At 50.7% G+C, this 25,681-nt stretch overlaps 1 protein-coding gene across 1 annotated transcript in view; it reads right to left on the minus strand.

Moving 5' to 3' along the window:
• The window catches only part of atp2b2 (ATPase plasma membrane Ca2+ transporting 2), a gene marked incomplete at both ends in the record, with an annotated part of 50,935 nt that extends 31,286 nt beyond the window's left edge, over positions 1–19,649 (minus strand). Inside the window, 2 exon segments of the mRNA XM_084460630.1 lie at positions 3,782–3,979; positions 19,451–19,649. Coding sequence (XP_084316756.1) covers positions 3,782–3,979; positions 19,451–19,649 — 397 coding nt within the window.
• Between the last annotated feature and the right edge of the window lie 6,032 nt (positions 19,650–25,681).

Below are 25,681 nucleotides of genomic sequence, written 5' to 3' on the forward strand. Positions count from 1 at the left end.
AATTTCATTGTTGTATTGCTGCATTTCCCAGAGATATGAGGGGTTTTATATTTTGCAGTATCTGCAAAAGTACACTGTGAAACCAAGGCAGAGTGTAGTGACTGACCTATGCAGTTTGCCTTGGTTTCACCATAGAGAACGTCAGATACTGCAGTTTGCCTTGGTTTCACCACAGAGAACGTCAGATACTGCAGTTTGCTTTGGTTTCACCATAGAGAATGTCAGATAATGCAGTTTGCCTTGGTTTCACCATAGAGAACGTCAAAAACTGCAGTTTGCCTTGGTTTCACCATAGAGAACGTCAGATACTGCAGTTTGCCTTGGTTTCACCATAGAGAACGTCAGATACTGCAGTTTGCCTTGGTTTCACCATAGAGAACGTCAGATACTGCAGTTTGCCTTGGTTTCACCATAGAGAACGTCAGATACTGCAGTTTGCATTGGTTTCACCATAGAGAACGTCAGATACTGCAGTTTGCCTTGGTTTCACCATAGAGAACATCAGATACTGCAGTTTGCCTTGGTTTCACCATAGAGAACGTCAGATACTGCAGTTTGCCTTGGTTTCACCATAGAGAACGTCAGATACTGCAGTTTGCCTTGGTTTTAGTAGCAACTTGGAAAACGAGGCTGCTAGATACTGCATCTTTGTGCAGTCATTCGTTGATGCTGAAAATCTCTGAAAGAATGAACATTTCTCAAATTTGGCACTTTCCCTTGACTGAAAGTTAGTAGAACTTGCATAAAACCGTGGGACATATAAAAGTGAGACAGCGAGAGAGACACATAACTGTGTGAGAGAAATTATAATCTAAAACGTTGAATAATTCCATAAATAAATACATTAAACAACAAATGTATGTTGTTTAAAGTGTTCATTATAATATTTCTGTTAAGCAGAAAACATTGCCTTTGACATACAGTATTACGCTACTGCAAAAAACTATGTATGCAGTTCAATTTCTCACCAGTAGAGGGTGATAATTTGAATCATTAGTCCCCGCGTCATGCATTATTTCTTCGATAACAGCACACCTCGTGGATTATCCCTTCAGCGCTACACAGACTAGAACCCTATAAAGTCTACTGGAACAGAACCCCAGCCAGCCAGAGGTAGGGCGGTTCTGTTCCCCCCCCAGCTCTGCAGATGGGGGTAGTGGGCCTCAGTCCTAGCAGGAACAAACTGACGGGGAGGATGTTTACATTACTATCTGGCCCTGGTGATAGTTAGTTAAGCAGTGAGTCTCTCCATGTGATCTGAACCTGCTCGCTGGTGCTGGCTGGGGCGGCATGAGACCACGGTGCATCTGTGAACGGTGTGAATGGTGTGAATGGTGTGAATGGTGTGAATGGGACGGTCGCAGATCAAAAACGGAGGCCGAAGACAAAGCGTTTACCGCCCCGGCCGAGCGGTGAAGCTAGTCCGCAGATGAAGGAGCTGGAATAGGAGAGGAAGCATTCTATATCCTGCCACATAAACACATCGAGGCTCCCGGGTATGGAGAGAAAATAAACCCAACACCGCCTCACATCCATGCAGAGAATAATGTATGATAGGAAATCAGGGCTAATGTTTAATTTATCGGATGGTATTCGGTCTGTTCTAATGCGTCGTGTCTGCAGCTGCCCAGCGGGGGTTTGCGCCCTGGTCCTGGTCCAGATCTGCGTACGGATGGATCCCAGAGGGAGGGGCACATTGGACCGCCACACCCTCAGGGCGGTTAGCGCATCTCGGCCTCGAGGATTCGTCACGCTACAGCGACCCCGTTCGGCGTCGGAATCACGGTCACGGGTTCGAGAGAGACAAGTAGTCGTCTCTCTCCTTCGTATCACCGATCGGTGTGGGGTGTTTGCGCCGAATCTTCAACAGTAAGAATGGGGCGATTGAGCAATATGGGAAGAAAAAAATAAAAGAAATATATATGTATTAAGAATCTGATTGAATTATACTTTTATCGGATTGATTTATTGGATTGTAATGTGAGGTTGGCTTCACTAGTGGTGCTTGATGTTGATTTGGCTATTTGTACTGTAGCTTTCCGTGGTCCTGATCTGCCAGAATTAACTGCTCATACGTTTTATAGCTGCACACTTGAGCACGGCAATGCACTAAATATTGCTGCCCATTCTGGTGAAATATGCCTTGTCGCACGGAGGCAAGCATTTCCACAATAAAATATAACAAGCTGCAAGGATGGATGCTCTATAATTTAAGTAAGTCATAGAATGTATTAGCTGTAATGTAATGTAATGCAATGTATTAGCTTCACTAGCCGGGCTCATTTAAATGCAAATGTGACAGGGGAGACTTGTTCTGGCTTTCATCCCCATCACAATTATTCTGTTATATGCGGTGGTCGGTTTCATCCCTGCTTCGTGTTTGATACACAAACAATTAAACACTTCCACACCAGCCCTTTCATATGCAAATCAGAATTAAGACCACCCCCTCTTTTAGTCTCCGAGGCTTCTGACCTATAAATAACGTTTGAAAGTGTGTGGGTTTGAGGTTCCCCTGCTCGTGATCACAGCCTCACTGGCTCGGAGAGAAGAGTTGTTTTTTGGGGTTTTTAGCAGGAAGCTGTGGCCCCTAGCTGTGGCCCCGGCAGAGCCCAGGCCCGGGCAGCTCATCTGTGGTTGTGGGGCGGCAGGCTGTAGGCTGGGGGTCTGGGATGCTCTAACTCAATCCCAACAACACTGGGGATGTCTGGGAACACAGACAGGCACTCTCGTTAATCTTCCTTTCGGAGACACAGACGACGTCACTCTCAGTCACAAGGCAACAGAGGAACCGCGTCAACGCCGTCACACAAACAGGTCCGCCTCGTCTCCAGCCGCTAAAAAACATCGCTCACTTCGCCGTGGCTTCCAGAGCACTGGTCATGCGGATGATGATGATGATGATGATGATGATGGAGAACCTTTCATAGCGCCTGTACCTCCAGCTACTTCAGACCTACTTTCCATCATCATGTGATGATTCAAAGACTTGCCGGTGTGTTGCATCACCTCAGTGAACATGGTAATGTTGGATTTATAATTCCCTGTGAGAAGTACAGAGTCGGCACATCTGCCTCGATCGACTCGAAGGGAGCCGTGATTATCCATCTGCACGCGGGATGACCTGCGAGAGCGCTCCCCTCTTAATACTGCACGTTGAAACCGAAAGATTCTATTCCATCGGCTGTGTAATTGAATTCCAGATGGCTATTACTGTTTGATGGATACCACTTACTCGGCATCTTCTACCTCCGCTGCTTAATGGCTGTGTCTTCATTTCACCTTTTAGGGCGAAGTGGCTTGATGTATGGCCTTCGCCTAAAGGTTATTCCTCTACTGCACACTTCATTAACACGTTCTTCAGAAAGCATATTCCTTCTGTGGATCCCCCCCGCTTCCCTACCTCGTCGAAGGACGCTCGGACTGCAGTCATCTTTGTTAACAAGGCCTTATTTGAGGATGTTTAGCATCTGTGAGTATGATACCTACAGCAGGTAGCTAGCGCGCCGTCACATCTGAATGAGTCATGCCTTCGACGGAGCAGTGGCGTCATGGCGTGTGAGCACTGTGAGGTGATGCTTACTACGTGCGGTTTCAGTGAATAGATTATCGCTTTCACCCTTTGGGCCAGATAGAGAAGAAACTACACAAATTATATTTTACAGCTTATAACACATTCATATAACACATTGTCCATAGTAGCCTTGCGATCAGCCTGCCGATGATTATAGACAGGAAGCTGAGGGGCGGGGAAAAGGGAAGTGATGTCAGTGATACTCACACTCGCTGCCTTCTCCGGGAGGCTGGTAGAAGGAGAGACCCAGGGAGATCAACGCCGCGATCTCCAGGATGATGAGGGTCACATCTTGGAGGGCTTCCCATACTAACTGTAAGAATGTTTTTGGCTTCTTTGGAGGTATAAGGTTTTTCCCATAGATTTCTTTTCTTTTATCTAAGTCAGCCGGATCTCCTTCCAAGCCTGTACAGTGAGAAGAGCAAAAGAGCAGACATCAACCGTTATTGATTGAATGTATTAAAATAGAAGACGTGACTTGAAAATGGAAGAAGAGTGACCACATAGTACGCCTACAGTGCATTATAAAACATATTTAACTGTGAGAGCAGAGGATAAAAACAGCACAGCTCCATATCTGTTTTCCGGAGCCCAGCCCGGCCGGGTATCACGGCCACGGATAAAACGGCAATCTAAGACCGAGCGCTATCATCCCTCTGCAATCACCCTGCTGAGTCAGAGGCGGCCTGTTCTTCATGCTTATATAAGGCTGAGAGAGGAAGGCCCCTGGCCCTGTGACCCTCCCTGGACACACCGTGTGCCGTGCAGCGGGTTCGGACGTCACCCGAGGGTCTGCCGCCCGGGCGTAGCTGCCAACCGGTCAGCCACGCGGCCGGCTACGCCGAAAGACGGATCCCGCCAAAGCCGTTTTCACAGCCTCCCTACTTTACAGATGATGATGATGTGCCGGCCGTGCGCGAGCAGAGGACGCCCTCTAAGACGGAGACGGCGGCTCTGATGAGTGGACTTAGCAAGTATATTTAGACCGACCTTTCACATCAAAACCATTCGGCTCGAATTAAATAGGCCTGTCGATGCGATCGAAATGGCGCGAAATGGCGCGAAATGTCACGTTACAAACAGCTGCGTGTGAACAAAGTGGATTGTTCTTTCATATTGGGGGACATTCTATAAAGATAACATCCCTGCATTAAAAAAAGGCAACTTAAAAATATCCGTTACTTTTTAGTCGTTTAGGCGTTAAATTCTTCACTGATCGCCGGCAGGCTTAAAGAAGATAGCTGGGTTTATCATAGAACATCAACAACTGGAAACACTGAGACGTCCATCTGAATGTACAGTATCAGCTCAGTTTGCCATCCAACTAATATGGTGCCATCCAACAAACTATATTAGGGATGCACCGATTGCAAAATTCTGGGCCGATGCCGATGCTTAAAATAACAATCCGGCCGATGGCCAATGCCGATGGCCGATGTTTATTTTATTACATTTGTATTCCCCCTTTTGTGCCAGGGAAACAAAGAAATGAAGTGTTTGGTTCCAAAACATTTCCTTTCACTTTACTTTGAAAGCAAACTACACGTGCGTTTGCGGTGTTATGTCACAGATCTTCTCAGAATCTGCAGCTGGGTAGGGCTACGATTTGCAACAAAAAAAGCCGTAATTGTTGCGACATAACATCAGCCACTAACATCGGTGAATGTCATTTTATTTGCCGATGGGCCGATGGCAGTCAACATGGGCCGATACCGATGTTCGGCCGATGCATCGATGCATCCCTAAACTATATAGTACATTACCGTATAGTGTGTACAATTGTCTTGTATTCGACATGCGTTGCATTCCATACTTTGCTTTTTTCCATTATTTGTTCAGCAATAAACCTGACCGGTATTACTTTATGTCTCCTGACAATAAAGCAGAATAAACAAGAAACCACGTCAACATAAACTGTACCTGTCTTCCCTCACAATACCCACTCATTACTGAACACTCCATCCCTGAACATTAAGGAAGATGTACGCCTTGGGACTTCATCATCGCTTGCCCTTGAAGGGAGAACCAAGGGAGCTGACATACAGCTATCCCATAATGCAACTACGCTACAAGCTTCCCCTATAACCAATAAACTAGTGTAGCTACAGTACCACTAACCCCCCCCCCCCCCCCCCCCCGTCCCCGTCCCCGTCTAAGTGGAACATCCGTATTTGGAGCAGAGGGTAGCGCGCCTGGCAGCAGAGTGGGGGGTTGTGAGTTGGAAACCCTGCCAAAACGTTTTTTTTAACTACTGATGAACGCCAAGCAGCTTATGCCCGTCCTTCACCGTACGTGTCCGTTGAAAGGCTGTGAGCTGACGGACACACACACACATCCAAGTGTTATACAGTAACATCGCCACGCAAATGCATTAAAAGGCAATGGGGAACGGACACTCGCTAGTGCTTTGATTTGTCTTTGATTAGCGTCTTGCTGAAATTATGATTATGAAATTATGAATTTGACTTGTGCAACTCTAGCATATGCCTTTTGTCCATCCAGAATTCTGCCTGTGATGCCCGTCATTTCAGGTGTCAATGGCAAAGTATCAACCCTCACACGTTGTGTCAGGTGTCAGGATCTGTAGGTAGACCTGCATACTATGACCCCAGATGGGATGCTACATGTGACTGACAGTGTCCTGGGTGAGGATAAATGGGATTGGTGGATTGTGTGTGTGTGTGCGTGCATGCGTGCGTGCGTGTGTGTGTGTGTGTGTTTCGGATGCGTGTGTGTGTTCTGCTCGAGTTGGTTCAATCTCCCAGCTGTGTCCCACTTCTCTGCGTGTCTCTGAGGGATCTCTCTCTCTACGTTTGGCTCCTGCTTCCTTCAACTGAGCTCACAGCTGATATTACCCATCAGGTGTTGGAGTTCAGTCTTGTTTGTGTCTCACAGCACGCCACCAGACAGGAAGGACTGACATCCTGGTCTTTGGTCAAGGGTTATAATAATACTACCATCTCAGCTGGAACACATGGGACTCACTCCTCAGGGTTTTAACAGTATACGGTATGTAGTAGGACAACCCGATCTGAGAGAGAGAGAGAGAGAGAGAGAGAGAGAGAGAGCGAGAGGGAGGGAGAGAAAGAGAAAGAAAGAGAGGGAGAGAGAAAGAGAGAGAGAGAGTGAAATAGAGAGAGAGGGAGAGCAAGGGAAGAGAGGGAGAGGGAGAGAAAGAAAGAGAGCGAGGGAAGAGAGAGAGAGAGGGAGAGCGAGGGAAGAGAGAGAGAGGGAGAGCCAGGGAAGAGAGAGAGAGGGAGAGAGAGAAAGAGAGAGAGAGAGGGAGAGCCAGGGAAGAGAGAGAGAGAGGGAGAGAGAAAGAGAGAGAGAGGGAGAGCCAGGGAAAAGAGAGAGAGGGAGAGCGAGGGAAGAGAGAGAGAGGGAGAGAGAGAAAGAGAGAGAGAGAGGGAGAGCGAGGGAAGAGAGAGAGAGGGAGAGCGAGGGAGGGAAGAGAGAGAGAGAGGGAGATACAATAAAGAGAAGAGAGAGGGACAGAAGGGGGAGGGCCGTGGAGAACAATCACCAGCACAAGAATGCCCCCCGGTTGCAAATAGAACCAGATGGCTATAAATAGACTCATTAAACATTCCCTTTTAATTGTCTCCGGGTGAGAATCTCGCCGGGCTCTCTCACTGATCTCCCCGGCAGAGCGTCACGTCCTGCGCTCGTGTCTCCCCGTCCCCCGCCTCAGGGAACCACCCTCGCTCCTCATTGGCGGAGGCCGAGCGCGTCAGCATCGCAGGACGCAGCCCCCCCGCTTGCATAATCAGGCTAGCGTACGGCAGGCTGAGCTAGGGCGGCTAGCTACCCCGCGCGGTTGGACCGTCACCAGGCGCGCTCGCTAACCACGACAGGGGACGTGGCGTCAGAGAGTCTGAAGCTTTGGTTTGTGTTGCGCTGCATCAACTGTTTTTGTTCGTTTTTTTATGTTTTTTACATAAATATGTATTGTAGACTGTGAGGGCAAACGGGAACACTGTATGGTAATCTTCGAATCCAATTTCTATTCAAATCAGTCGACGGATAGAACACTATAGAATGCAAATTATCTAATGGATATTTCACATTCAATTAACATGCAGCAGTTTTGATATGATAAGCAGTTTGGCGCACAGGTACCACAGTAGGAGTGACATTACATATAACCTTCAAATAATGTGAAGAACCAAGCATTATTGCATGGAAATATCATTTTGAAGACAGACGTGAACGAACAACGCGTCACAATAGACCAAATGAGGCATAAAAAAGGCTTTCTGTCTATGATATGAACATTAGCCACCTCTAAACCTACGATACAGCATGACTAGACGATCACAGACCGTAGGTAAGTGAGATGCAGTAACCGACTAGGTGCTGTACTATGAAAGGATGGAATATTTGCTGCATTCCAGTGATATGCGGTACAGGAAGTCCAATTGTTGGGCATCCTTTGTTTAACCTTTTGAAGTTTCTGCTTTCAGCTCAGCTGGTACCCTTGGTTCTAGTCTGGTACCCTTGGTTCTAGGCTGGTACCCATGGTTCTAGTCTGGTACCCTTGGTTCTAGTCTGGTACCCTTGGTTCTAGTCTGGTACCCGTGGTTCTAGTCTGGTACCCGTGGTTCTAGTCTGGTACCCGTGGTTCTAGTCTGTTACCCTTGGTTCTAGTCTGGTACCCGTGGTTCTAGTCTGGGCACGGGGACACTGTGGAATCAAGAGTGGTACAGTATGAGAACTGTATTGTTTGCTCCTCACGATCCAACAGAGAGAGAAGGAAAACAGGCAGCCTCATTATTGAGATGCAGGTCTCTGGACTGCAGAGAGTGGAGCTACAGTACCAGAGAACGCTCTGCCTAATCTGTCTGTAATAGTTCCAGGATGCTCATCAAGTCATAATGAGGAGTCGTCACGTACGGTGGAGGTGGCGAGCTGTGGCGCGGCGCTACTGAGGAAAGATCCAAGACGGATTTCTCCGAGACTCTTTAAACACCAAAGCCTAGTCAGAGAAGCTCTCTCTCTCTCTCTTTCTGTCTCTCTATCTCTCTGTCTCTCGTGTCTACTCTGTAATTCATATGTGGCACATCAGTCACGTACTGTAACCCATCAATGAATCCTAGAAACGGGCTGACAGCTGTTTGTAAACGCAGCGTTTCTTTAGCAGGGTGAAGGGGAATTGCATTAAAGGTACTGTAAGAGTGAACGATATTGAATATTTGAGGAAGTGTACTTTTTATTATCAAGGGCTTAAAAGTAGATTGCCATGGAAACTTTAGGTTGTTTAAATAACCCCGGGTTCTCTGAGTAGCATGAGTGAGTGTCTCACTATGGGAACGCCCCCTGCGTGACCTCATCAGAAGCTCAATAACATTGCGCCAGCCCTCATTGGCTGGCACAGATGACGCCCATGTCTGGAGGGGAGGACCCTCCTCCTATATAAGGCGTAGACACGGCGTCAGTCGTCATTCAAAACAAGCACACCTCTTCCTCGCTTCCGTAGCAAGGAGGGTGGTCTGGTGAGACACTCACTCATGCTACTCAGACAACCGGGGTTATGTAAATAACCTAAAGTTCTCTTTCATAGCATTTGTTTCGTGTCTCACTATGGGAAAATACTGACTCCCGGATTGCCAGACTTGCCTGCAAAAAACAACAACTGTCCCCAATGGACCCTCACACAACAGACTCCAAGTCCTAAGAGGAACCCAAACTAAGGACTGAATGTGCTAGAGTTGGTGCCGTGACATCCAACCTATAAAAACGAGCAAAAGGCCCCTGCTAGAGTAGGCCAGGGCAATAGCCCCCACTATCCAATGGGAAAGACACTGCTTATTCCACAATGGTTTTGAAACTGGTGACTGTGGAGAGAGATGAGAGTGGCAGGAAATCTTGGAGGACAGATTGAGGTTGGTTTGCATACGGAGGTTGTCTAACCTTTTTAACAATGTAGAGTTTGTCATTATGAAATCATGGTTAACTATAAATCTTTAACAAAATGATTGTGTAATCCATAAATCATTCATTGTACAGTCAGTGGACTAGTCACTACAGCGCATGGATTAGACCACAGTGGGCTGCCTGTGCCACAAAATGTCAGATTTACAGAATCACATTTTTCACGATGCGGCACCGTGTCCAAAACTAGTTTCCATGGAAACAGGGAGTGATGATACAAAATATTGATGTTGTTTTACTGACTGAATCAATACTTCGAAGCGCACGTTCGAGGCCACACAGTTCAGGAGAAAGGACAGCATGGGTTGAACATTAAATCTTCCTCGGAACTAATCTCACACTTGATAGATCACTAATTAGCTAGATAGATGTGCAATAACTGTCTCTGTCTGCTGAGGAATACTAGAAAGTCTCCTTGAGAATGTCCTTCAGAAAAAACATTTCTATTGCTCAGTCTCAGAGCTGAGATCTAGGTTTAGCTGTCCGTCTGTTGACACTGTGGACAATTGACAATTGTGGACACTGAGGACAGACCGAGCCGGCTTGAGGTACAGCACACTAGACATGGCGATGCACTCAATGACCTACTATGCATCTCTGGCTAATTCAGTGTGGTCATTATCAGTCCCACACAGTCAGATCTGGTTATCTCACCTCATTCTGCTTATTAAGAGACGCCTGGAGGTAGAGGTCAGGGCTGCTATTACCCGGCCAGCGAGATCTCCAGCAGTGATGTGGCCGTGGGCCCACGCCAGCCATGGAGCGCTGTGCCATGCTGCCCCCCCCCCCCTCCGGTTCCCGGGGAGGAGGGCACAGTGTAATTGATCCCCGAGGCGGACAGAGCGGCGTGGACGGACGCAGCCACCACCCACGCCCCCATGGGCCGGCGGCGTCCTGGAGGAAATGGACTGGAAAGTGACACTAAGCGATTTCCGACGCCATCTCGATGGGGGCGCCGTCGGGACCCAGGGCCCCTCGCACGAGCCTGCACGTCGAAGCCCACTCTGATTGGCCTGCCGCTGTGGCAGTAAAACGGTGCCAGTCGAAGCAAAGGAACGTGACGGATTTGCCTCGCCAAGGAGAAGAAAAACAAGGAAAAAACGGTACGGGAGTCGGGACTGTGTTTCAATACATCTGAGGCTGCTCAGGAAGGGACTGTCAGAAAACCGTCATGTCATTTTAATTAAAAACACCGCCGGCGCGACAAATAAACAAATAAATAAACAACTACCCTATTACCAAACAACAAATAAATAAACAAAAACCGGATGAGGAGGATGCTGATGCGGCGGTTGCCGACAGCGACGCTGTCTCTCTCCAGCCCCTGGGCGAGGCGGAGGCGACGGGTATAACGGCCTCTCGCCCAACGCGTGAATACCGGGAGGCGTCATCAAGGGAGAAACGAGCAGTTAAACATCTAGGACACGGTGGAGGACGCAGCTGCTGAGAGAGAGAGAGAGAGAGAGAGAGAGAGAGACAGGGGAGATACAATAAAGAGAGGAGGAGAAAGAGTCATGGAAAAGAGAGAGTGAGAGAGAGAGAGAGCAGGCCAGCAGATCCACGTGAACACAGCAGCAGAGAGAGAGAGAGAGAGAGAGAGAGAGAGAGCGACAGGGGAGATACAATAAAGAGAGGAGGAGAAAGAGTCATGGAAAAGAGAGAGTGAGAGAGAGGGGGCTCAGAGAGACAGAGAGAGTCAGAGAGAGAGTCAGAGAGAGAGAAAGAGAGAGAGAGCAAGAGGGCTGTGTGTGTGGGGGTGGATGGGTGAGTGGGTGAGCTCCAACATTGCTTTAGGTGCTGTAGTCTGAGTCATGTGAGAAATATCTCAGCAAAGGTGAGAGAAATGCATGGCTAATGAGTTTATTCTTTAGCGCCACTGTCAGAGTTGAAGAGTTGAAAGTTCGGGGTTTATATATATATATATATATATATATATATATAGCAAGATACGCAGGTAATCAACATGATGGGAATATCAAGCATATGGCGCATGGGGTACACAATACTGTACATGGTGTGTACATGGCTCTACTGTATATGTACATGGCTCTACTGTATGGTTCTACTGTACTCTACTGTATGTGACTCCAGGTTTTCATGTGTACAACTCCGTTTCACAGCAATAAAGGTCAGAGAGGTCAACGGGGTCCTAATGACTCGTTAGGCATCCTCTACATCTGTTTCATTCCCTCCGTTTGAAATCCAGAAGTGCCCTTGATGTCCACACCGCAGCTTAATGAGACATCTGCTAGTCAGAGAGAGGGTGTGTGTGTGTGTGTGTGTGTGTGTGTTGGGCTGTCAGGAGTATTGTGAGTAATTTCAGCCGGTAACCTCAGCCTAGTAAACCACTCAGTGCCTTAGTCAACCAATCAATCAATCAATCCCCTTTTATTAGTTCATTTGTCTCAAAGTGCTCACACTCCTTTTAACTAACCTGTCATCAGCTTCACTCATGTGGAACCAGGCAGGCTGTTGGAGCCCCCGCCACTACGACCAGGGGCCCGGGGCCTCAGATGGGAGAGGGCGCTAGTGGGCTGGAGCACCCCGACCCCCCAGGACTGGGAGAGAAGCCAGCGGGCTGAAAGGGAGAGTGACAGTGCCCTCTCCCGTCACCCGTCTGGGGTGTCACGCTCAGGTTTCTCCCCCTGGCTCGGATGTGCTCCGGACACAATGGGAGCGGACATTAAAATGCAGGACTACCAGAGAGGCTCATGAAAAAGTCATGGTGGGTAAAGGAAGTACCTACACGGGATAATGCTCTCCATTGTGTCTGTGCACAGGACACTAGTTGGAGTTTTCAAAGGAGTAAGAGCTGTGTGTAGAGGTGGGTGGGGGGGGGGCAGTTCTGCAGGGTATCTGGCAGTTCTGCAGGGTATCTGGCAGTTCTGCAGGGTATCTATGGGGTATCTAGCAGTTCTGCAGGGTATCTGGCAGTTCTATGGGGTATCTAGCAGTTCTATGGGGTATCTGGCAGTTCTATGGGGTATCTGGCAGTTATATGGGGTATCTGGCAGTTCTACAGGGTATCTGGCAGTTCTACAGGGTATCTGGCAGTTCTACAGGGTATCTGGCAGTTCTACAGGGTATCTGGCAGTTCTACAGGGTATCTGGCAGTTCTAGGGGGTATCTGGCAGTTCTGCAGGGTATCTGGTAGTTCTATGGGGTATCTGGCAGTTCTACAGGGTAGCTGGCAGTTCTACAGGGTATCTGGCAGTTCTACAGGGTATCTGGCAGTTCTAGGGGGTATCTGGCAGTTCTAGGGGGTATCTGGTAGTTCTATGGGGTATCTGGCAGTTCTATGGGGTATCTGGCAGTTCTACAGGGTATCTGGCAGTTCTATGGGGTATCTGGCAGTTCTACAGGGTATCTGGCAGTTCTACAGGGTATCTGGCAGTTCTGCAGGGTATCTGGCAGTTCTAGGGGGTATCTGGCAGTTCTACAGGGTATCTGGCAGTTCTAGGGGGTATCTGGCAGTTCTAGGGGGTATCTGGCAGTTCTACAGGGTATCTGGCAGTTCTACAGGGTATCTGGCAGTTCTAGGGGGTATCTGGCAGTTCTGCAGGGTATCTGGCAGTTCTAGGGGGTATCTAGTAGTTCTAGGGGGTATCTGGCAGTTCTATGGGGTATCTGGCAGTGTGCTGAGCCACTGTTAGAGGTCGATCAGGAAACTGCTGACGAAGGGTTACAGTCTCGGCACGTATGAGAACTTTGCATATTATGCAGCTAAAATGGCCGTCATGGCTGTCATGTCCCAGTACCCCACCCAAATTAAATGGTCCCTTTTGATTCATCATATTCCATATACCGTATATATACTTAAAATATTGAACAAGAATGAAAAGACATTATGACGCAGAAGAAAGGATCCTCAGGTGACGTGATGTTAAAACAAGTCTGAATTCACAATAGCTGCACCCACATACTGTAGTACATGTGCAGCCACACCCAATTGTTGTGGACCAAGCAACCAACCGCATGACCAGAAGGCAACGTTTTTTTTAAAATGGCAATTTAAAAACATGCCAAGTGAAAATTCAGGCCAATCGGACCTACGGTTTATGAGGTTTGCTTTTTATAGGTTTTGCCAAATTTTCTACCTGCAGAAAAATCCATCGTGGCGGACCTTATGGGTTCTTGAGGAACTTGTTCCCCATGAAGAAAGACATAGGTGTACCAGGTTTCATACATTTTCGTCAAGTGGCGTGGAAATGCCAGCATTTTGAAATGAGCGTTTGGAATCGGTTACTATCTAGCTCCAGCTATGGAGAGATCATGGTTATTCTTTCTGGCATAGTTACTCATAGTCTCTAGTTGCAGCATGCAAATTTAGAGCATTTTTGGTCAATGATTTCCTGAGTTGTCCAGGAAAAGCTTTGTGGACAACCGACCGACTGACTGACCGACCGACAGAGCGAGCTACTGTATGGAACTGCTGGGCGCAGCTAAAAAATTGTTATTCTATCCTGTATTATTCCTAGCATCACATCAGTGACATTGTGCTCAGGTTGCTGCACTGTAGACTGCAAACACCTCCCAAACAAAAGGCTATCAGTCTACTATACAGTACGGTACTGTATCCGTGTGTCACATTTAAACTGTGCAGTCACCTGGACACAACGTAGTCACGGATACGAGGACAGGCGGCTAATGCACGGCGCCCTTCCTGTCTCTCCTCGCTAACAGGAAGTGAAGGGCCCGGCCAACCGGGACGTCAAGACTGAGCCGACGGCGACGACAGCGCCGACGCCGCGCGTCTTCGTCAGCGGCGGCGGAACCAGCCTCCGCCCCGGCCCTGGCCTCAGCCCCCGGCCTCAGCCTCAACGCTACTCCCGCTAATTCAGGCAGGCAGCGGCGGAGACGCCCGTCGTTACCGAGGGTGACGGATCGGAAACGCCGCGGCGCGGAACGTCGTACACGGATCGCCGGCGGACGCCGGGGAAGACCGGCTGTCGTACTTCACCGGGGGGTGCTGCCGCCATGACGCCTGGCGTCTGAGGAGCACGCCTACACATGCACCTGTTATTAAGCTGTACTACCTAAGATCACTCTTTTAACGAGAAGGATCATTAAAAGAGTGTAATAGCCATTATAGAGTGATACAGTTTGCTTACATAAATGCCTTTTACTGTACAGTACATGCTGTAGCACGCCATAGAAACAGGAAAGTAATACGTCGCTCTGTGTATCGATCGCAGCGCCACAATCTCATGTGAAGGAACGCAACGGGTCCGTATATCCTTTCTACCGGGCAGCTGTGTACGCGCGGAACGGACGCGGTCCTCCTCCGTCATCTCTCCGGGCCGCTGACCTTGACGAGCGTCGTAAATCTGCCTCGTCGCGAGCGGCGCGTCCGCCGGCGTTTCGGCCCGCGGTACAGACGGTGCGCTGCAGCCCCCCGTCCTCAAGGTCATCTCCGCAGGAGAGCGGCAGGAAAATGGCCACGTATCCCCTCCCCCCCCGGCGCCGTAATCTCTCCTCGGAGAGATCCTCCTTCCAGAGCGCGCCGGCGGAACGGGGGTGCGCTGGGTGCCAGAGAGGGGGAGGAACCGTCCTTATTAAAAGGGATGGCGCTCCATCCGAGCAAGTCCTAGCGGGGCCGTGATTAAACAGGACGTGTCAGAGGGGACGCGGAGGGCTGGATTAGGATGATTGTCGGGGGGGGGGGGGGGGGGGGGGCGGTGGGGGGGGACAATGCGCAGACGGGAGACCGTCCACGTGGACGCGTGACAGGACGCAGAGTGGACCGACGCCAGGGAACGCGGCAGCATCTCAGAACGCCCTCCCTTTCCTGCTCTCTCTCTCTCTCTCTCTCTCTCTCCTGCTCTTCCTTCTTCTCTTCTTTCTGCTGATCATGCTCCTCCTCCTCCTCCTCCTCCTCACTGAAGTAGTGTCCTTGACCACAATGTCAAAGAGGATCCGACTGTATGTGATTAAAATGGATGTGTGCATTTTACATTATTGGTTATAGACCGTGAATAAATGAATGTGTCCACCAGAGATGGTGTTTGATAGTCAGAGAGATAGAGAGAGGTAGAGAGAGAGAGAGAGAGAGTGTGTGTGTGTGTGTGTGTGTGTGTGTGTGTGTGCTTTGATCTGATGTAAACTCAGGTAAACCCCATACCCAAGGCTTTCCCTTGACGGCCGCTTTACCTTTCTCCCGTTAGAAATACAGTACATGTAGCTACTGTAGAATCAGAATCATGCATCATTGAAGCCCAGCGTCTTCGCTGAGTCTCGCGGCTGTCTGGTTTCCCACTCGATCGCCCTGCTCCTTATCGGCTTTTCTCCGAGCGGTTTTGGTCAAAGACAAGGAGGTGCGTTGAGAGAATGAAGGTTATACATGTAGAGCAGGTCCATTTAGGCTAGGCTGCTCCGCAGAGACACGATGGGCCGTCACACAGAAATAGAAATGAGAGCAGGGAGAAGCAGGAGAATGGAGAGAGGAGAGGAGGGAGCGAGAGGAGGAGGAGAGAAAAGGATAGAGAGAGGATGGAGAGAGAAGGGAGAGAGGGGGGAAAGAGAGAGGGGGAGGGGAGAGGAGGGAGAGGGGGGAGGATGAAGGGAGAGAGTAGGGAGATGGGGGAGGATGGAGAGGGGAAGGAGAGGGGGATGGGGAGAGAATGAAGAGAGGAGAGGATAGCGAAAGGATGGAGAGAGATGGGAGAGAGAGAAGAGGATGGAGAGAGGACGGAGGGAGAGAGGAGAGGATGGAGAGAGGAGGGAGAGGGGAGAGGAGGGAGGAGAGGGAGAGGCGAGGTGAAGGGAGGTGGATGAGGAAAGAGGGGATGGATGAGTGAGGCAGAGGGGATGAAGGGAAGAGAGAGGCATGGAGCAGAGAGCGGAGAACAGAGGGGGTGGAGAACAGGAGGAGGAGGAGGACAGGGGAGAACCGCGAGCGAGGAGTTAGGCAGGAGAACCGGGAACGAGGCATTGAGCAGGAGAACCATGAGCGAGGCGGAGGCAGGAGAACCATGAGCGAGGCGAAGGCAGGAGAACCATGAGCGAGGCGTAGGCAGGAGAACCATGAGCGAGGCGTTGAGCAGGAGAACCATGAGCGAGGCGTAGGCAGGAGAACCATGAGTGAGGCGTAGGCAGGAGAACCATGAGCAAGGCGTAGGCAGGAGAACCATGAGCGAGGCGTAGGCAGGAGAACCATGAGCGAGGCGTAGGCAGGAGAACCATGAGCGAGGCGTAGGCAGGAGAACCATGAGCAAGGCGTAGGCTGGAGAACCGTGAGCGAGGCGTAGGCTGGAGAACCATGAGCGAGGCGTAGGCAGGAGAACCATGAGCGAGGCGTACAGTAGGCAGGAGAACCATGAGCGAGGCGTAGGCAGGAGAACCATGAGCGAGGCGTAGGCAGGAGAACCATGAGAGAGGCGTAGGCAGGAGAACCATGAGCGAGGCGTAGGCAGGAGAACCATGAGCGAGGCGTACAGTAGGCAGGAGAACCATGAGCGAGGCGTAGAGCAGGAGGTACAGTAGGAAGGAATAAAAACTTGGGCAGGCTGGTCTCCTTGGTCACACCACAGGCCTTGACAACGAACGAACACAGCTCTCAAATGCTCTCAAATGCTCTTAAATGCTCTTAAATGCTCTTAAATGCTCTTAAATGCTTTCTTAAAATATAAGTATGAGGTTTTCTCACCCCAGGACAAACTCTTTAGAGTATGTAAGGTATCAGATGTACATTTTCATTCAGGTCACTGAAAGAGGTCTTTGGTTGCATATCTACAAGGATTTCTTATGTTTGTATGACAATGTATTATGCCCTACTAAGTACTGTTTAAGTGATACAGATGCAATGAAGAACCATAATAACTTGTTTTCATGAATCCTACTGACAGGAGGCATGTTATCTAAATGTACTGTACTGTATATGTTATGTAAATGTACTGTACTGTATATGTTATGTAAATGACCTGTACTGTATATGTTATGTAAATGTACTGTACTGTATATATGCACGTATGTATATGGACCCCGCCTCCCTCCATATAGACCCCGCCTCCCTCCATATGGACCCCGCCTCCCTCCATATGGACCCCGCCTCCCTCCATATGGACCCCACCTCCCTCCATATAGACCCCGCCTCCCTCCATATGGACCCCGCCTCCCTCCATATGGACCCCGCCTCCCTCCATATAGACCCCGCCTCCCTCCATATGGACCCCGCCTCCCTCCATGCGGACTACTTCCTGCTCCGGCCAGCTAGCTACCCCCGGAATGACTCCTGGTGCTTCGGGGGGAACATAATCCGTTTCACCCAGAAGTCACCTACAGAACGGGAGAGAGGCCTCTCAGCCATACACCCTGGGGTTCAATCAAACCCGTAATGGGGCGTTAAAGACACCGGGTCTTTCCAGCGGTCAAATTAAATCCCGGTTAAGAAGAGCTACGCTCAGGATGCGATTTGAGAGTCCAGTCCAAAAATAGCTGTGTTTTGATATGAAAGCTTCTCCAATTAGATCTGAATTGACGGAAGCAAAAACAACACTGCCCGATGCTGACTTGATACATGAACGCTTGTTGCGTGTTCTCCCTCGGGCTCGGCAGGTCATACGTGCACGCCGTCATCCGTACAGCGGGTAATGACTCACAGAAGATGGCTACTGGGCACGTGAAGGTGACTGAGCTCAGAGAGAGAGAGAGGGAGTGAGAGAGAGAGAGAGAGAGAGGGGGGGAGGGGGGTGTAGGGAGGGAATATTCATCTAACCACCCTGCGCATTAACACCAGTAGATGTGTCTGTTTGTCTTCATTAGGGCCAAACACGTTCCCGTGGTATCCTTGCCACTTCGGCTAGGCTATACCCCCCCCCGCCCCCCCCCCCCCACCCCCCCCCCAACCGGCTCTTCACCCTGGTTACCTCGGGGCCTGTTCCAAGGTCTAATGTGTTAGCAGCGCCGGTCTAGGGCCCGGCAGACGGAGAGCTAATAGGTCTCGCTAGTAAAGGGCTTTCACTTGAGAAGCAGGGTCCCTCGGGGGCCCCGACGCATTACGCGCACCCCGCATGTTGACAGCCCGCCGCGCGTGGGAGCGAAATTACTGCGATCGTATTTCTGCGGTCGCATATGTTGTACCGGAGCGACTGCTTCGGAGACACGCCGCCCTTCCGGCGCTGCGAGCAATAATGCCCCCGGGACGGCGCGGATATATACCGACACACCACTCACACCCCGCTCCTCCACAGACAGGAAGCGTATCGGCAGCATAGCGCAACGCTAACGGCTGCCGGCGTCTTAACTTTACCGTCCCGCTGCCATATTGAGACTAAAATCGTTCTAGTGTGTTCTATTGTTATTTTAAAAAAAAAAAAATAATATTCTGACTTCTGTGTGTTCCGCCGGTGTGACCTAGAAGCGCCGGGAACCGCGAGCCGAAGGGATATCCGCCGCGCGTCTCTGTTGTCCTATCGCGTTACGCATAAACCGAGAGGTCGCTGATGGGGAGCAGGCGCATAAATACTGGAAAGAGGACTCTGATGTTCGGAGAGGGACGGAGGAACGTGTCTGTTTCAACGCTCGGTGCGCTTTGTGGGAAGCCGTTCGGGATTCATTCCGCCTCGAAAAATGTACACGCGAGAAAAAAACACGCCGTCACAGCTCTATTATTTGATTTCTGTCTGTCCTCTAGCGATGAATGTGCATTCGCTCCAGCGCCTCACAACGCTTTAGTGACAGAGTAGCACATGTGGCCTGTCCTCTACCTCGTTGCCCTGGAGACATGCTCGCGCTTATAACGCCGCCGCTGGTTGGCTGAGGGAGCGAGAGGTACGGGGGGGGGGGGGGGGGGGGGGGAGTCATTTCAATGCAAACGGTACATTTCAAGGCAAAACGTAACCGCTACCACAATCGGTCACAAACGCGCACGGTAAAACAGATGGACGGGAGTGAGGATGAGGAGGACAGGTCACAGGTCACAGAGACGGCGGGTCGGGGGGGACTCACCTTCCGTCGGCGAGGTCTTCAGGCGCGAGCAGAGCCCCTCCGTGTTGCCGTAGTCCTCCTGGATTTTGACCACGGCCTCCGTGCTGCGGAGCTCCATGAGCGAGCGCAGCTCCAGCACGGAGCAGCCGAAGCCGGCCGCATGGTCGCCGTCGCTTCTTTGGTTCTTGGCGTAAAAATCACTGTTCGTCATCTCCCCCATGGCGGGCGGCGGCGTCGGGTAGTATTGCTCAGAGCGTCAGTCGGGGAAACCGGGTGAAAGGTCGGGGTCCGAAAAGAAAAAAGGGAGAGGATAGAGAACGGGGCGGCCCCCCCCTCCCCCGCGCTGCTGCGGCGGATGAGGAACGGCTAATCTCTGGGTCCGGGGGACGATCCTCCGGTCGGGGCGGAAATGGCGAAGTCCGGGCAGAGATCCGTCAGGGAGGAGGCGACGGCGGCGGAGGAGGAGGAGGAGGAGGAGGAGGAGGAGAAGAGAGAGCGCATCCAGGCCGGTTAGGACAGCCCCGCTGGTGAGGTTCCTGACGAGGAGGGTTCCCCGTTCTCACGGCTGCAGTCCGGAACCGCTCGGCGCGTAGCTTCCCATTCTGCTGTCCTCAGTCCGCCCGCTGCTGCGCTCTACATGGTGGTCCACCCCATCACTGCTTCAGAGAGAGAGAGAGAGAGAGAGAGAGAGAGAGAGGGTGGGGGGGGGGGGGGGCAGGCAGAGAGATACAGAGGGGGGAGGAGGAGAGAGGGGAGATAAGGATGAGAACGCGGTCTCAGAGACGGAGGGGAGGAGGAGGAGGAGGAGGAGGAGAGCGCGGCGCTGCTGATTGGGGGCTCCCTGCTGACGCTGCTGCTGCTGCTGCTGCTCCTCCAGCCAGGCTCATTGTGCGGGCGGCCGCGCGTCTGCCTGTCTGTCTGTCTGCGACGGAGCGGAGAGGAGAGGAGCGCGGCGAGGCTCTCTCTCTCTCTCTCTCTCTCTCTCTCTCTCCCCTTCTCTCTCTCTCATTCTCTCTCTCTCTCTCCCCTTCTCTCTCTAGTGTCACATATGCACCGAAGCTATTAGAGCCACAGAGCGAGAGCTACAGTAGGAGCATAGCCGCCCGGTCATGGTAACAGAAGAGGCTGGGGCCAGGGCTGGGGCCGGGGCTGGGGCCGGGGCCGGGGCTGGGGCTGGGAGCACGAGCTAGGCTTGGATGGGCCAAGAGGATCGGCCTACTGCAGTTACAAAAAACCTCCACAGCCAACCTGCAGTCCCAACAATGACATCAACCTCAGCATGAGACACATCCTCAGCTGTATCCCCAACCCTAGTTCCAGTCCCAGCTCCAATCCTAGTTCCAGTCCCAGCTCCAACCCTAGTTCCAGTCCCAGCTCCAACCCTAGTTCCAGTCCCAGCTCCAACCCTAGTTCCAGCCCCAGCTCCCAATCCTGGTTCCAGTCCCAGCTCCAACCCTAGTTCCAGTCCCAGCTCCAACCCTAGTTCCAGTCCCAGCTCCAATCCTGGTTCCAGTCCCAGCTCCAACCCTAGTTCCAGCCCCAGCTCCAATCCTAGTCCCAGCCCCAGCTCTAGCTGAGCCCCAGTCCCAGCCATAGCCCTAGCCCCATGCCCTAGCCCCATGCCCAAGATGCCCAGTCCCAGCATCAGCTCCAGCCCCAATTCCAGCTCCATTCCTAGTTCCAGCTCCAGCTCCAACTCTAGCTGAGCCCCAGTCCCAGTCCCAGCCATAGCCCTAGCCACAGGCCTGAGATGCCCAGTCCCAGACCCAGATCCAGCCCTAGCTCCATCAGCAGCTCCAACTCTAGCCCCAGCACAGCCTCAGCTCCAGCCCAACCAGAGGCGGACTGGCCATCGGTAGCACCGGGAGTTTTCCCGGTGGCCTGGCGCGTTAACTGGCCTGGCCCGCGGTGAATGGCCTGCCCCCCCCCCACCCGTCAACAAAACGAAACTGAAAGTGTTCCATCTCACCGCGTCGGCTCGCGGCCTGACTGGGGCAACATTTCCCGGCCTGAATGATTTCCCCAGTCCGCCCCCGAGCCCGACCATCAGTCCCAGCACCAGCCCTGGTTCCATCCCCAGCGTGCCACACTTTGATCACTCCCAGAAGCCTGGGCTAAATAAGGCTCCTCATCAATATTAAAGACAAGAGAGAAGCTCTTCTGGCTCTCGGCTCAAAGCTCCGCTCGCTGTGTCTCCTCACCGTGGATGAGTTCAGGAAGCGTGGCGCCATGCTCCCTATCAAAGGAGAGCAGCCCAAACCCCGAAATGTGCTAAATACCTCACATGAAATCACAGGAAGCCGTGCAACACACAGGGGTCAGCTGGGGGTCGCTAGGGGTTATGTAACAGTAATTATCAAGTCGTGCACACACTCGTATTTCAGAGTTGAGTGTTGTTCTTTCTGTCTGAGGCAGGGGAGGACAGGGTGGCAGCGGGCGTGCCAGGGTCAGACAGGAAGTAGGATGTCCTCGAGTCACGCCAGCATGCCAGCCCGCGTCGTCGGGACTGACAGGTGACCGCGGCGGTCTCGGAACGCCCCTTCCAGCAGCAGTGGCAGCCAGCCAGCCAGTCAGTCATCTAGCCACCCAGTCAGTCATCCAGCCAGCCAGCCAGTCAGTCATCCAGCCAGCCAGTCAGTCATCCAGCCAGCCAGTCAGTCAGCCAGCCAGCTAGCCAGCCAGCCAGCCAGCCAGCCAGTCATCCAGCCAGCCAGTCAATCATCCAGCCAGCCAGCCAGTCAGTCAGTCAGTCAGTGAGTCAGTCATCCAGCCAGCCAGTCAGCCAGTCAATCATCCAGCCAGCCAGTCAATCATCCAGCCAGCCAGTCAGTCAATCATCCAGCCAGTCAGCCAATCAGTCATCCAGCCAGCCAGTCAGTCATCCAGCCAGCCAGCCAACCAGGCAAAGGCTCTCAAATAAAAAGTAAACAAATGTCTCCCAGGAGGGCAGGTTGGGGGGGGGTAATCAGGTAGTGTGGCCAGGGGGAGGAACTGCATTACACAGGTTATTCTTTTAAAAATGCCGCTGGCGAAGGGGGGGCGAAGGGGACCGCGATGACACTGCAGCTCAACGCGCTGGGAACAGCCGGCCACTGTGATTTCTACCGGCGGGAGCAGGACAGGGCGCCGCTAAGCGGAGTTTGTTAGAGGCGGAGCTCCAGCAACACTTCCGGTTACGCACGCTCGTGTAGCGGGAAGGCTTGCTAGTGTTTACAGAGCCGCCTCCTCCATCTCCATGGAGACCTCTGTTAGTCTGCCCATTATGTATAATAATACACTGTGTGTGTGCGTGTGTTTGTGTGTGTGTGTGTGTGTGTGTGTGTGTGTGTGTGTGTGTGTGTGTGTGTGTGCGTGTGTGCCATTTAGCCGGTCTGTGGTTTGGTCGAAAGTTACAAATCCTCATCCTCGTCTCAGGTTTTAGTCTTGGTTGTGTCTGTCTGTCTGTCTGTCTGTCTGTCTATCTATCTATCTATCTATCTATCTATCTATCTATCTATCTATCTATCTATCTATCTATCTATCCATCCATTCATCCATCCATCCATCCATCCATCTACCTACTGTACCTACCTACCTATGTACAGTATCTATCTATCTATCTATCTATCTATCTATCTATCTATCTATCTATCTATCTATCTATCTATCTATCTATCTATCTATCTATCTATCTATATAGTACAAATATGTCCACCCATCCTTCCAGAATTAAACACTAGTATAAATAATGTATAGGTGTAAATTTGAACGACTGTAGCATGACCAATCTGTGAGAAACACAATTTCTAATTACTGGTGAATACCTCCATCAGTGACATACTGATTAGTTACACAGCAAAACCATGCTACTGTAACAAGCACCCCACCATCAAACTAATTAGACTGACTGTGATGATCACATACGCACCCAAGTAATGCCTCCATAACTAAAAGATAATCAAGAGTGGTAGTGAATCCTCTGGCTTACAGTATCATTAAACTGTTCAGTGTGTTTCCCTGTACAGTATTTCCAAAATGAACGTGAGATAAGTGTACTCCTAACTGTAACTTTCCTCGGGAGCAAACAGTCCATCTATAGATTCTCTATTCCAAGGAGAAAAATGAAAAATCAATTTCCTGTTCCTGGCCCATTATCTAAGAATGTATTTTCAGATGCTCTGTGATGTAACTGTAGATGGGTTGTCTTCTGGCAACTTGGAGCTTCATATCCAGAATAACGATGATGGATCATGCATGGGAGGGAGTGTGACTGGGGTCGAGGGGTGAGGTCCTGTAATGGATGGAGTTGGGGGGGGGGGGGGGGTGAGGATGAGCCATGGGATGAGGTAATAATGTGTGAGGTTGGGCTGTGAGGATGAGCCATGGGATGAGGTAATAATGTGTGAGGTTGGGCTGTGAGGATGAGCCATGGGATGAGGTAATTATGGGTGTGGTTGGGAGGGGGGTGAGGATGAGCCATGGGATGAGGTAATAATGGGTGTGGTTGGGAGGGGGGTGAGGACGAGCCATGGGATGAGGTAATGGATGAGGTTAGGGGGGTGGGGAGTAGAGGCAGTGGCGAAGGGCTAATTCGATGTAAAAGAAAACGACAGAGGGTAAGAGAGAGTCAGGGTGACCAGATGAGAAACATTATGACATAAGGACTAATTTTTCCCCCACTAAATAAATGTCAATGAAGTTTCGGCGGCTGCTCCCTCAGTGGAAGGTACAGCAACGCCAGCGCTGCCGTCGGAGGACATTTTGCGATCGCAGAGGGTCATCGAACACGAGAGGCTGCGTCCTCCACCCCGCGTCCCGGCTTTTATCTTCCCCACAATGCGCCACAAGAATATCAAGTGCTGATTGGTCGCCACTAGAGCAGCTTTAATGGCGCTGGAGGGCTCTAGAGAGAGAGACGGAGCCGGGCACCACGGAGAGAATGAGGTAGAGAGAGAGAATGAGGTAGAGAGAGAGAATGAGGTAGAGAAAGAGAATGAGGTACAGTAGAGAGAGAATGAGGTAGAGAGAGAGAATGAGGTAGAGAGAGAGAATGGGGTAGAGAGAGAGAATGAGATAGAGAGAGAGAATGGGGTAGAGAGAGAGAATGAGGTAGAGAGAGAGATTATGAGGTAGAGAGAGAGAATGAGGTAGAGAGAGAGAATGGGGTAGAGAGAGAGAATGAGGTAGAGAGAGAGAATGAGGTAGAGAGAGAATGAGGTAGAGAGAGAATGAGGTAGAGAGAGAGAATGAGATAGAGAGAGAGAATGAGGTAGAGAGAGAGAGAGGTAGAGAGAGAATGAGGTAGAGAGAGAGAATGAGGTAGAGAGAGAGAATGGGGTAGAGAGAGAGAATGAGATAGAGAGAGAGAATGAGGTAGAGAGAGAGAATGAGATAGAGAGAGAGAATGAGGTAGAGAGAGAATGAGGTAGAGAGAGAGAATGAGGTAGAGAGAATGAGATAGAGAGAGAATGAGGTAGAGAGAGAGAATGAGGTAGAGAGAGAGAATGAGGTAGAGAGAGAGAATGAGGTAGAGAGAGAGAATGGGGTAGAGAGAGAATGAGGTAGAGAGAGAGAATGAGATAGAGAGAGAGAATGAGGTAGAGAGAGAGAATGAGGTAGAGAGAGAGAAAGGAACTACAACTTGTTACACAGACATACTGTACCACCCAATGCTTTGGTAAAAATGAATTATCACAGTCTGATTTTAGCTGGACTATACATGGGAATATAACGTTTGGTACCACACTCCTGGTAACTATAGTGGACTGTGTGTGGAGCAGCTGGACCTGAATCAGTGAACCACCTGGACACTGAGGTGTTGGTTTTTGTGAGGAGCGCGGCGCAGGTGAGAGGCAGAGTGAGAGGCACGTACCGTAATCTGCCAACAATTAGCACACTTAGAAACGCCACACGCCCCAGACCCGATCAAGTTATGCATTAGTTTACATGAGAGAGCGATCGAAGAGAAAGTGCAGCCGGTTCAATTATTTAACAGGGCTTTGAATTTTTAAAAAGTGACATTTCATTGGTTTTAATGAGCATGAACGTGGGATTCCTGTACTTCAGAAATAGTGTAAATGACAAATAGTGCAATCATTATGCATGCCCTACTTCTAGCCCACTATGCGTGCATACCTCCTACAGATGTGTGGATATGGCGTTCCTGTCGGAGGTGTTTTTTGTAAGACGCACATGGGTTGGAAGCTTTTACAAAGATATGCAAGTCAATAGATGAGTCATTGCAGCGCTATTTAGAGAGCCTTCTGCCGCATG

The sequence above is a fragment of the Borostomias antarcticus genome (assembly GCF_949987555.1).
Source record: "Borostomias antarcticus genome assembly, chromosome: 33".
NCBI classification, from domain to species: domain Eukaryota; kingdom Metazoa; phylum Chordata; class Actinopteri; order Stomiiformes; family Stomiidae; genus Borostomias; species Borostomias antarcticus.